At 37.4% G+C, this 13,175-nt stretch overlaps 2 protein-coding genes across 3 annotated transcripts in view; both read right to left on the bottom strand.

Moving 5' to 3' along the window:
• The window catches only part of LOC130831696 (uncharacterized), a 116,406-nt gene that overhangs the window by 50,308 nt on the left and 52,923 nt on the right, over window positions 1-13,175 (bottom strand). The gene's annotated exons all lie outside the window — the stretch shown is intronic.
• On the bottom strand, window positions 255-13,033 carry LOC130831727 (histone H2B type 1-C/E/F/G/I). 2 transcript variants are annotated; one of them, XM_057700082.1, is made up of 2 exons: window positions 12,610-13,033; window positions 255-2,288 (listed from the first exon to the last, which is right to left on the bottom strand). In XM_057700082.1, the coding sequence occupies exon 1, from the start codon at window positions 12,997-12,999 to the stop codon at window positions 12,619-12,621; it is 381 nt and encodes a 126-aa protein (XP_057556065.1). In that variant the 5' UTR covers window positions 13,000-13,033; the 3' UTR covers window positions 255-2,288; window positions 12,610-12,618. The 2 variants fall into 2 exon arrangements, with proteins under 2 accessions (XP_057556065.1, XP_057556066.1); XM_057700083.1 differs by lacking the exon at window positions 255-2,288 and adding an exon at window positions 2,297-3,795.

Consider the following 13,175-nt stretch of genomic DNA (forward strand, 5'->3'; position numbering starts at 1 on the left):
CTAATGTCAGAGGTTGGTAGTCTGTTGTAATAGTCTCAGAAGAAAGACAAGGGCTTCCTCTGAGGAGATAGGAAAAAAGAAAGTCTACATTTGAAATATTTCTGAAGAGGAAATCAAATGATGAGACTTTCAAACTTCTGATTGCAAAGTAAGGTAGAAAGTCTCTTTCACTCTCTCTGCCTCACATACATGCTTACACGTGAACTTACACACACATTTGAAATAAAAATTCTGAAAACAATTACTACCTTAAGTGCATTCTGATGTATTTTCATCCAGTTTATTTTACTTTTTAAAAGTGCTGGTTGCAAATCATGAAATTGATTTCAAAACCTACTAACACATTGTGACCCTCAGTTTGAAAATTTTTTCTCCTTAGAGAGATTACGGGTGCGTCTTACCAAGAACTCTGTATTAACATGTATGTGGTTTCTCTGAACCTCAGTGATCCCTGAGAGGTTGTGCCATTAAATGTCAGTGGCTTAGGGTCGGGTTATGGAGTGGATTGATCCTTATATTTACAAGTTGACAGAACGTATCACTCATTGCTGTAAAAGTAACAGAGAATTGGATAGTTTTTTAAAATTCTTAGATTCCATAACTTAAGATCCAGAGAAAAAACCGTCATTCATATTTTGCACTATAACTCTAAAAGATATCATAAAAACAAGCTCACACCCATTTACACAATATGTGTGTGCCGGTCATTGTCCCAAGTATTTTCCCCTGAAAAAATTTTTAAAAATGTAGGAAGTCATTTTATAGATAAGGAAACTGAGTCACAGAAAAGTCACATAACTTGCCCAGAGTCTTAGAGCTAATGAGCAAGAAGGCTGGGATTTGATTTCAAGAAGTCTGGCTTCAAAAGTCTCTGCTTCTCCCATCTCACTCTCAGTTGACTCAGGCTACTCAAACAAAATACTCTAGAGTGGGTGCTTAAACAATAGAAATTTATGTCCTCAAAGCTCTGAAGGCTAGAAATCTGCGGTCAGAGTGCCAGCATGGTCAGGTTCTGCTGAGACCTCTTTTCCTCCTCTATAGACGGCTGCCTTCTTGCTGTGTCCTTACATGGCCTTTCATTAGTGCGAGGACACCAAGAGAGTGATAGTTCTCTCTTCCTCTTCCTAATCCTATTGGATTAGGGCCCCAGCTTTGTGACCTCTTTCACCTAAAGTACCCCTAAAAGCCCTGTCTCCAAATATAGTCACACTGGGGCTTCACCACATGAATTTTGGAGGAGGGGCAGGCATAAATCAATCCATAGCAGACACTTTTCTTACGGAATGATTAGGAAGCTTATTAGAGACAACGTAGGTAAAAGTAGTTTTAGTTACACATAGCCAAACAGGGTTCATTATTCCAGCACAGTCCTGGGCAGAGGAGGCACCTGATAAATATTCATTTTTTTGGTCTTAACCTAAGATCCTATTTATTCTTTACATAGCGCTTTCCCATGGAATGATTGCAATCATGTTCATTGTTTTGCAGCAGTTTATTTCTTATGGGATCATGGCTGATAAAAATATGGGGAAAAAACTACCTTCACTCATAATGAAGGAAATTACATTTCAATTTTATTTTGGCCTATCCGATTAACAATGATTTAAAAATATTTTCAGTACATAGGACTGCTGTAAAACAGGAATTTTTGTATTATGTTGGGATTATAAATTGGCATGGTCCTTCTGAATGGCAATTTGATGAATGCAAACATTAAGGGCCTTAAAAAATGGTTTTACCTTGTGATTTAGTATTTCTACTTCTAGAATTCTGCCCTAAGGAAATAATCAAATATATAAACAAAGATTTACATACAAAAAAATGGAACTCAATCTAAATAGCCAGTAACAGAGGACTAATTACATAAGTAATAATACATCCATTAAAAAATGTGTCTTTCTAGGCATATTACCTAGAAAATTAGATATACGTGTATATGTAGCATGACACCTAAATTTGCTTTATATATGATTTATATTTATTAGAGATGGATCTTATATATTTGTTCATATTCATATACACATATAGCTTATATACATAAAGAGATACTAAGATTTATTTTAACTTTCTTTGTTACGTATTTTTCTTACAAATTTCTACAATTACCATTTAATATTTTTATACTCAAAATGTTTTAGCCAAGTTCTTATTAATCCTTCTGTGATTGTTAAAAATGTCTCCTTTTATCTTCTAGTATCAGTCATTTCATTGGCTTATTTGTGAGATGCAACCGTATCCAGTAGTGACCAGCAGAAGGAAAATACTTTTCTAAAGTCCATTTGCTCCTCCTGTAAAAAGAGAGATTGATTGATTTTTCACTGATATAATTCATCAGATATCTGATATTGTACTTGACCCTGAGACTAATAATGACAATGCCTAATGGTCTGTAGGTGTTTGTCCTGTGCCAGGCAGTTTTTTAAGCACTTTAGATACCAATGTATCTAATCTTGCAACAACCTTCCGAGGTACCTATGATGGTCCTCTCTGCTTTATAGATGAGGAAATTAAGGCTCGGAGTGATTGAGTTTCCCAGGTGGCACAGGTGTTGGATGGAGACCCACCCTCTACAGCAAACCCGCACCCTCTAGCATTTGAGTCTATGTGCACTCGTAATAAAAGATGAGCGTGATCTAGTCAGTGACCTATAACTTACGTTTGAGCTAAGTCTTGAAGGGCAGGTAGGAATTTGTCAGGTGACGAAAGGGTATTAAGACTTTTCACAAAGGAGACATAGTGACAAAGGCCAGGTGGTGGGGATTGTCTAGGGTGGGGTGCTTGGGGGTGAGCCTTGTGGAACCACATGTGAGGGATGAGGAGGGCCCTTGCATGACGACAGGTTGAAGAGTTCAAGCTTGTTATTCCCACACAAAGCAGTTTTCACAGTTCCCAGAAGCCTCCCTTCGCTCAGATGCTCATCCCTCTGGGCTGCTGGCAGATGAAGTCATTCCCCGCTTACAAAGAAGCCAAATCAAGCATCTAATGGAAGCATACGCAGATAAATGCTTAGTCTCTTTCTTGGGTAGTTCTAAAATGCATTTATCCAATTCCTCTCACAAGTAGGCAGAGGCAAACCTGATTTTATGCTCTCCAAATTCAGCGCAGGGAAATATATGCAGGGTTTGCTTGTTAAGGAATCCTCTTTACTACCCGTGGGCTTACACATTAGTGGGGTGGGGAGATAGGGGTTCCTGTGAAAATCAGTTGGACATCTGGCTAATAGGAGGACTCGTAATTAGAAGCCATGCTTGACACATCTCACACTCAGGCCATCGCTTCACTTTACAAAGGAAGTTTCTTGCTACGTGACTTGCGTGTGCTTGTAAAAGTGTAGTCACAGTTTCACATTCAGGTTTGAGAAAGCTCTGCCTGGAAGCAGATCCAAATGGTAGTAGGGGGTGGGCAAGGTGGAAGCCATCCTCTCTTTAGCTGGTGAGGTGCACAGTCTCCCAACAAATCATTGACCACTTCTGCTGACTCAGTGTGACCTCTGATGTTCCAATAGTTTAACAAACTCACGGTTGCTTCACATGTAGCAGCCTTAACAATTGCAAGTGCCACCTGTTATCTTAAACACTGTTGAAAGCCACCAAATTAAAGGACTATGCTGGAGGGGAGCACAGCTTTCCTCACAAGCTCACGCCCAGAATGAGGGCAGTGATGGTGGTACTAGAAAAAGGGGGACAGGTACTCGAGACTCTTCAAAGGTAGAACCAATAGGGCTTTGATTTCTCCTCTTTTCTTCGTTGCTGGGTCATTCTCCAAGAGTTTCGTATGTTTCCAACCAACATTTTACTGTTTGAGGATAAATTGAGTTAATAGAGTAAAGCACAGTACGTGGCCCATACTAAGTGCTGCACTAGTGTTAGCTACTGTTGGTATATTAAGCACTTTAATTAATGCTAATGTGCACATTATATCTAGCGCCCCTCTTAATCCCCCTTTCCCTGTGTTACCTTTTCCCTTCCCATAGCATTTATTCCTTCCTCATATTCTATATAATTACTTATAGTAACTATTTATGTCTGTCTTCCCCAGATGAGATATAAGCTCCAAAAGGATAGTGACTTTGTCCTTTTCCAAGGAGACAGTCACTGAAGATGAGTCAGCCTCTGGAAGAATAAGAAAAAGAGGATGGTCCTTAGTGCCAAAAGAGAAAGGGAAGAAATCCCCTCCTTAGACCATCCCAAAACGCTGCCTTCATTCCGTCTGTGGTGAAAATATCAAAGATGGTGGTCCAGCATATGCAGGAGGCTGAAAACCGAGAAAAGCAGTGTGGACAAACCTGGCTGCAGTAAAGAACATGAGAGAGAGAGAAGAGCCAGCGGGCAGGGTAAGAGCTTGTAAAACTGTGTTTCAAGTCTTTGGAGTATCCTAAAGGAAGATATAGATCTTTCAGACCCATTCCAGACCATCCATGATGCCCAAGCTCACATGATAGAAGGATAAAGACCCCATAGCCCCTTCCCCTCATTTCTAGCTTCTTAAAATTTCTCATCATTTTAGGACAGTAAAAAATTTTGTATGATATTATAACAATGAATACATTCGATCAAATCCATAGTATGTAGCACAACATCAAGAATGAACCCTAGGGTGGGTGGGAGGCTCACGGGGGAGAGGACATGGGGATATATGTCTAAATACAGCTGATTCACTTTGTTGTACAGCAGAAACTGGCACAACATTGTAAAGCAATTACATCCTCATAAAGATCTGAAGAAAAAAAAAAAGAATGAAACCTAAGGTCAACTATGGACTTTGGGTAATTATGCTGTGTCACTATAGGTTCATCCTTGGTTTAAAAAAAAAAAAGCCGTATTCTGGTGAGAGATGTTGATAATGGGAAAGCCTATGCATGTGTGGGGGTGGGGGGGAGGGTATCTGAGAAAACTCTGTACCTCCCTCTCAATTTTGTTGTAAACGTAAAACTGCTCAAAAGAAAAAAAAAAAATCTTATATATAGGAAAAAATATCCAATCCACTCAGCATTTTTTATGTCTAGAATCGATGGAGCCAGGCTCAGTCTCTGATGCTTAGAGTTAAGGATGATAAGCGCTTTCCGAAACCTCCAAAAAGCTCTAAACTCTGATGCTTGTTGGGTATCCTTGACCCACCTTTGAGGCTAGCAGGCTTCCTTCCATTCAAGATCTCAGAACTTGCATCATCTCTGTATAATTCTTAAACACACAGTTTATTTTGATTTTTTTAAATGTATGTATTTCAGTGCATTAAAGCCCAAATGCGTGTGTTTAAAAATTTGGTGACCAACATCTATCACCTCAATTGTTTAAGTAAATCTAACAATAAAAGGGGCACATTTTTTTAAAGATTTTTTTTTTTTCGGTGGACCAAAAAGTCTTTACTGAATTTGTTAGGACATTGCTTCTGTTTTATGTTTTGCCTTTTTGACCACGAGGCATGTGGGATCTTAGCTCCCTCTATCAGGGATTGAAACTGCACCCCCTGCATTGGAAGGCGAAGTCTTAACCACTGGACAGTCAAGGAAGTCCCAAAAGGGGCACATTTTAATCTTCGATATTTTTATATCCTGTCCTACAGCTGAGTTTGGGCCAATTACGGTAGGGGAAAAAAGTGAAAAGAAAATAAAGGGAAAAAACAAAAAGAAAAGAAGGGAGAAGGGGAGAAGACGAGGGAGAAAAGAAAATGAGAACAAAGTTTTATCCTTATTGCTTCTGAAGCAATTCTTTTACTGTTGGAGAAATTAATCTGGTCAGAAGACAAGTTTAGGGCTATAAGTGATGAGGTCAAGATTTTAGCCCTGTATTGACTCCTTTAAGTATGTCAGTCTCCTCACAGATTTAGATAAGCCCCATCATTTCTCTTCCTTCATCCCTTGGAGCTTGCAGCTGGGGCGATCTAATACCATGAATACCCACAGCAAGACGAAACCAGCTCTTTCTATTAATTACTGTACAAGTTGCTTACTGGATGATAAGGTTATGTAAGTCTTTAAATGAGCAAACCAAACCTTCATTTTCCTCCCTCAGAACTGAGGTGGGATGATAAGAAAGTAGTTAATTCTCCAAATTTACTCTTCTTTTCCTAGTTTATAATAAACCCATAGTACCTGAAGATATGCCAAACTGATTTTCAGAGTCCAAACAATTTAGTCAGAGCCTAGAATGTCTTGCTGGCAAGGTTACAGGCAGCTGTGTACTTGGCCCAATTTATTTTTATGCTTAGTCATTCAGGATTGCACAGGGTGAAAGTTTGGAAAAGCTAACTAATTTTTAATGCCTTTTAAAATTAGGACTCTTGGACTGCTAAGTACTGAATCTACACACCCTTCAAAACCTGGAAGTTTCAAGACAAATGATAGCTATCATTTTTTATGTCCTTAAGTACATGCCTAGGGAGCTAATTAAGTATGAGTGGGGAAAAAATGCATTTACTTTCAACCTGTTGGACCAAAGTAAATTCAGTGGAATCTGTTGACCATCTTGTCATATTGCTTGTGAAATTCCTGCCGTTTAAGAAAGACTAGCTTCTACCGAGGTCTTCAGTCATTAGCTGCCTTAGTTCCCTTTAGGGTATAAGATGGTTATAAATGAAACTTGTCAAACATCACACAGAAACTTAGCACTTACCATGTGCCAGTCACTCTTCAAAGTGTATTCTTTGTGTTAAAGGTCTTTGATCATCACAAGCATCTAGAAGGTAGGTGCTATTACCATCATCCTCAAGATACAGAAGAGGTACAGAGAGACTAATGACTTGCCTCAGTCTCACAGCTGAGACTTAAACTTGGAGGTTCTATCTCCAGGGGCTACACTTTGTCACCAAGGAGCAATGCTGTGCAGTCATTTTACTGGCATCATACCATTTCTAGGACAAACATTTTATATTGGCTATTTACTTTAATCCTCACCCCATCTTCATAAGTAGGTAATTATTATCACCCCACAGGCTCAGAGTAGTAGGTTTGTCAAACAGTAACTCAAAGACATTAATTCTTAGCACACTGTTTACTTGTGTATAAGGTATGCCAAGCAATAGATTGATTTTATCCAACAAAGTCAAAAAAGATGACTATATAACAGAAAGAGGGAAGGAAATGCCCGTGGACTGTCTAGGAATGGGATATCATGTGTGTACATTATTTTCAGTGGGCAAGAGTTCGGTGTGGACAGTCTGTTCTTATATAGACGAAAGAGGATTTTCAACGAAAATAATTGTGATTCTCTAAATAAAAACTCTCAAGATTGGCTGTGAAGCATATGTGACAGGCTGCCTCTGTGTAATATAGTCCACCGACTATCAATCAGTATTTCCATCATAGGTGGGTCGTTTCTTCACCATTTCTGGCATCAGAGTCCCTCAACTTCCCCACTGTGGTCAAAACTCTCATACAGGAGTAGTGCATTTTAATCTCCTCTTTGTAACATTTAGTCATCTGCATATTAGACAGAGGAGGGGAGGACAAAAAAGTTATGAGGGCAGTCCCAAATATAATAAGAAATATTTGAAATCTCTGTTATCTTCAAGTACTTAATTGACATGTCAATTAGAAGAATAGGTCTCAAAGATCATTTTGATGGATTTCAGTTAAATATGTGTCATTTTCCCTAACTACAGTATTAACTCTAATTTGAGCCATACTCAGAAATAAATTATGCCGTACACATTCTTTTGTTCAGGAACTTTTAGTCAAGGTACAAAGGGCTAGGCTCTGAGGATTTTTAATTTTTTTCTAATACTTGGGAAGAACAAATATGAAATCTAACCATTGGAAAAACTGATAATGGAGAAAAGGACAAAGAGTAACACAAAAGGACAAAGAGTAACACAAAAGGACAAAGAAGGAAAAAGCTATCTATTCTAGATCTCATCTAGAAACTTAGGAGGAAGCTTCCTACTTCCAAAATTCTGGAGATCTTTTAATGTGTCAAGATTGGCTTTCCAATGAGAGTGTATATCTAAGAGGTAGGATTCTAAACATGTTTATTTTGTGAAAAAAAAAAAAAAAAAAAATCCACTTGTCCTGAAGCTTACAAACAACATTTGTGGTAAAAAAAATTCTGGAAATGGCCTTTTCTAGCATTGTTAAAAGTTGACATTCTGGCGAGTCTCTTTTAATACAACCTTTAATTGTATATTATGTAGAGGTGGGTCTGTTGAAGTCTTTTTCTGAAATGTAGATTGCATTTGTTGTATAGATAACAGTGTAGCTAACATCAGTTTTAAATAATATCTGACAATTGAAACATCAAAAGAGAAGAAAAGACAAGTCACATGGATCTTTCGGTACAATTTCAAATGAGAATTTATGGGAATATTTATCATTAAGGTTAGAAGTAAAATTTTGGCACAGTTTAAGTTCTTTGGGGAATTTTACTTTAAATTATTTGTATTTTCTTCTCAGTGGTTCGGTGGTAATATAGATTGATATGAATAAGAATCAATCTTTTATAGTAAGAATACTTTTATATTTTATCTATGATCTCATTTTTTATTTAAAACTATTACATGTATGCAATTTATTGTATGTCAAACTATATGTCAATAAAAGTTCTTAAAAAAAAAACTATTACAGGTGTTCCCAGGTGGCAAAAAAGATCCATATATTTCAAAAAAATAACACGAAATGATTTGCTAATGTTGTGGTTCTTGAGGTATGGTTGAAGCACTGTCCCACCTTTATTGCCTTTCAATTTGCACTAATTGGAAATAAGGCAAGGTTCAATCACTTGTCAAGTCTTTAAGCCAATCAATATTTTTTGTAAAATTTAAACTAGTTTGTGCTTGCTATTGGAGTTATTTTTTGTTACATGACTATAAAGTCTGGAGGTGTTTGGGCTACACAAGCAGTATAAGAGATTTGGATAGCCAATTTTTATTAAGGGGGTGGTTGATAAATTAATATAATTATAAATTCAAAGTCTTTAATGGCAGCTCTAAAGTATATTTACCTTATCAGCATATATAAGACAATACATGCTAAATTAAATTTACTACATTAATGAACAGTAACAACTTCCTAATAAATAAACAGACCAAACATAACCATTGCCTGTGTGTATATTTGTGCTTCTCTGTAGCTATAGTACTTGGTAGAGTCAGAGCTGTTTGTATTAACAACATCCCTTTAAAAAGCAGCCTATTGTATTCTCTCACAGGCATAAGGAAACTGGGAGGCTGTCTAAAACCTGCCTTGTCCTCTGGGTCCACATGTACACTTTACATATCCCTTTTACAAATTTAAAGAGCAAAAAAAGCACACCTATTTCCATTTTCCTAAGGCATCTATATGTTCTCTAACCTGTTAATCTATGGTCATTCTCAACTGTGTAAAAATAAAAGGCTTACATAGATCTAATTGTTTTAGTGATGTGTATTTGTATCCTCCAATTTATTTAATTTACTCAACTTAATATTCATCTAAATTTTTAAAGTTATCTATAGACTTTGAACTCAGTATTTAAGCTGACACACTGAGTGCTTATGATTTGTAACATTATAAAAATTAATTTCATTTTACATATGACTTTACCTATCTACTTTATCACTATTTTGTGATAATTTAGTTCAATGTGTAAGTAAATTACGTAATGTGAAATTTTAAATAAACTGATGTTAACTCATCTAATCAGTAAACCGAGTTGAAAAAATTTAGTAAATTTAAATTAATTAGTTTTTTTAAAGAAAATAATTCCTAAACATATGTAAACTAGAATACTATACTACTGTTTTTACATTGTGACAATAATAAAGAAAAAGATGTAGAGCCGTTTTGTAAAGCAAAATTTATCCAGCAAATTTATCCAAAAAGTTAACTTGATTAGAAATATGTGATTTTTTCCTATAGAATTACACATCATGTATTAAAATATTTAAGTTGTTTAAAAATAATGGAGTAGTTCTGTTTTGTTTCTTATCTTGTTACATGTTAAATAAGACCACTAATTAAATTCAGTTAAAATTTCTTTTTGGTCTGAGTTACAACTTAAAGAGGTAGCATATAGGCAACACTGGGATAATTTGACTTTGCTCCTATTTTAAATTGATGCATTTTTCTGGTCTTTATATAAGCTATTTAAGTTTAGATTATAATTTTTAAAATTTTTGGCTGAAGTAATTTGCTCAAAATTATTTGTAGTCATAAAGCAGAAAATATTCTCAATCATTGTACAAGTTAGAGGAGTTCAGTGTGAAACTGGCACAAAATTTAAAGAGTTTTAATTTAAAACCAGCCAGAGATTTAAGTATATTTATCAGTTAAAGAAACAAATGTGATTAAGATCAGAGATCCCTCAGGGAACACCATGCAGAGAATATGAGTAAATTCTTTTATACCCTTCTAAGTTTGCTAGGAAATTCTAATTTCCAGTGCCATATCCCTCACAATGAACTCATTAAGGTTTATAAACTATTAAATGTTTCTTTTATACAGGTATTGGAAGCCCTCTCTTTTTTCTGACTCAATAGCTCTACTTATAATGACATATTTCTTCTCCCTCCTCTCTAACCTTACTTAAAGAGCAATAAGGGACTATATCTTTTTGGAATTAATGAATCATAAACTTCAGAGGCTTCAGCATAGCAAGAAAGAGGCCAGTTGCATGCTGGAGATTCTGTTTCCTTGTTTTCTCTGTTGTCTTAAGTCTCTTGTTAAGGCTAACACTATTAAAGTTAAAACTTTTAGGTGGCCATTTTATATTCATGTATCTTTGAAGCAGGAAGTTATTTTTGCAGATACTGACAATTATTTGGACTCATACTGAGTAATCAAGAAAACAAGACAGTTTTGAAAAGAAGAAACTGATTTTTAGTTAAAAGAACCCACAGTGTACAGACACAAAACACCAAACACAGTGGGTCACATCAAAGGCCAGAAAGAAAAACACCAACTTCCTGATTCTGTGTCCTCAAATGCTAGAGAATATCAGAATCCTCAGACAAACACAAACAACCCAAAAAAGATTAACAAATGAACCAGATTCCAGGTACCTGTCCTCTGCCACCAATTAATCATTTAATGATCTAACCATAAAACCACTAACGTGTATCCAATAAACAGAGTACAATCTAAGAACCAAAATAAGAAGCAAACTTGAGCAAAAATAAATTTTGGTATACAAGAACAAGGGAAGATGAACAGAAAACTCAAAGTGCCCAGGGCTAGACAAGGTATATATTCAGTTCACATTTCTATTGATTCCTAAGGTAAGACTCTGGTAAACAATGTCTTGATGGAATCTTCAGAAATAAATGGTCCAAGTGTTACTGACTAACCTGCTCTTGTACTGAAGAGAAATCAAGCCATAGAATTATTTCATCCAACAAAAGCAAACTAGAATTTATATGTGAGGAAAGGAGAAGAGAAGGAAAAAACAAAAACCACACCAAACCAAACCAAACCTTGTAGTCAGCCTGGGAATACTGAATGCTTGCACAGTTTTGGGGTAAACTGATTACTTAGCAGTGAGGGGAGGTTAGTCTGGTTTGGATCATCAGTCCTTGGGCAGGCTCACTAGGAGTAAAGGAAAAAACCCAATTTCAGTTGTTGGAGGACTTGGGAAACCTTATAGTTTGGCTGAGGATCTCGTGTGATAAGCATCTCCCATCGTCCTATATTTGCACTTCTACCTTAATTAGGCCAAGGCCTCACCTCATTTCTTAGGTAACTTCCAGGTTAGGCAACCAGTAATTGTGGAGTCGTGTTCCAACAGAGGCCAGTCTAGCGTCAGACAGGCCTTAGCATTTTTTCCAGGTGTCAAAGCAAACTGCACATTTAAGATCTTGGGGTCTTAATGTTAAGTAATCTAAATCACATGGTTTTCTTATTCCAAATCGTTAAACAGCAACAAAAAACTCTTGTTTTTCTCGAAACACAAATTTTATTCCTGTAGTCTGCCACTTTTTTACACAGAAAGCAAATTTTACTCCTAGGTGCTGAAAATGTGTTCTAGAGCTGGATAAATTAAGTGGAAAATGTGTTTCTTTCACCTTAAAATCTTCCACTTAAAAAAAGATAAAAGTGCTTAAGGAAGGTGGAACTTACCAGCCCCCCTTCTCCCTAACCGCGAGACTGCCGGTTTGGGAAGGTTCTCTGCTAAAGACTGTATCCCAAGTTCAATAGCGTCCATTCTCTTCCCGCCTAGTTTCCCCGCCTTTCTGTACTGGCCCTCAGCTCAGCCTCCATGGAGACCTATCAACTTGCAAGTATCTCCTAAAGCAGGTCCCCAATCCCTACTACATATTACAAACCACCAACCACCTATGTAGTTTTAAGAACTTTCATGTTCAGACAGCTGCACAATTAAAGCACATTAATCACTGAAACTTAAAAAAAAGGCGGGTTTTATAATTGGGGTGAACCCATAATTGCAAAGGGGAGTGAGTAATATTTGGCACTACAATGTCAAGACCAACAACCTGGCAGTGCTTCTAACACCAACTTCACTTCTGTCTTTCCTTAGACCCATTAATAGAATTTACAAATTTACCTACCTTTGTTTTTTTCTAGTTACACTGCTTCCACCCAAACTCCCAACTTACAGAAAATAAACGTCAGGTTACAGCTCTCTTTATGGACATGTGGGTGGCTCTTAAAAGAGCCTTTGGGTTAGGTGTAAAGACGCTTACTTGGCAAGTTTACTTGGAGCTGGTGTACTTGGTGACAGCCTTGGTGCCCTCGGACACGGCATGCTTGGCCAGCTCCCCGGGCAGCAACAGGCGCACGGCCGTCTGGATCTCCCTGGAGGTGATGGTTGAGCGCTTGTTGTAATGCGCCAGGCGCGACGCCTCGCCCGCGATGCGCTCAAAGATGTCGTTGACGAAAGAATTCATGATGCCCATAGCTTTTGAGGAGATGCCGGTGTCCGGGTGGACCTGCTTCAACACCTTGTACACGTACACGGAGTAGCTCTCTTTACGGCTGCGCTTGCGCTTCTTGCCATCCTTCTTCTGCGCCTTAGTCACCGCCTTCTTAGAGCCCTTCTTCGGGGCCGGAGCGGACTTGGCTGGCTCAGGCATTTTATAACCTCAAGACACCAAAAATAAAATGAAAATAGGAAGCGGATTTCTGCTACTTATAGAGCCTTTATGCTAATGAGGGATGCAGAACGCGTCTTAGTTAATTGGAAGATAAACAGCAAGGCTGTCATCTATGGGCAGAACTATGCAAATGAGGTATGGAAATGAAGTTTTTC

Source organism: Hippopotamus amphibius, chromosome 11 (genome assembly GCF_030028045.1).
Source record: "Hippopotamus amphibius kiboko isolate mHipAmp2 chromosome 11, mHipAmp2.hap2, whole genome shotgun sequence".
In the NCBI taxonomy this organism is placed as follows: Eukaryota; Metazoa; Chordata; class Mammalia; order Artiodactyla; family Hippopotamidae; genus Hippopotamus; species Hippopotamus amphibius.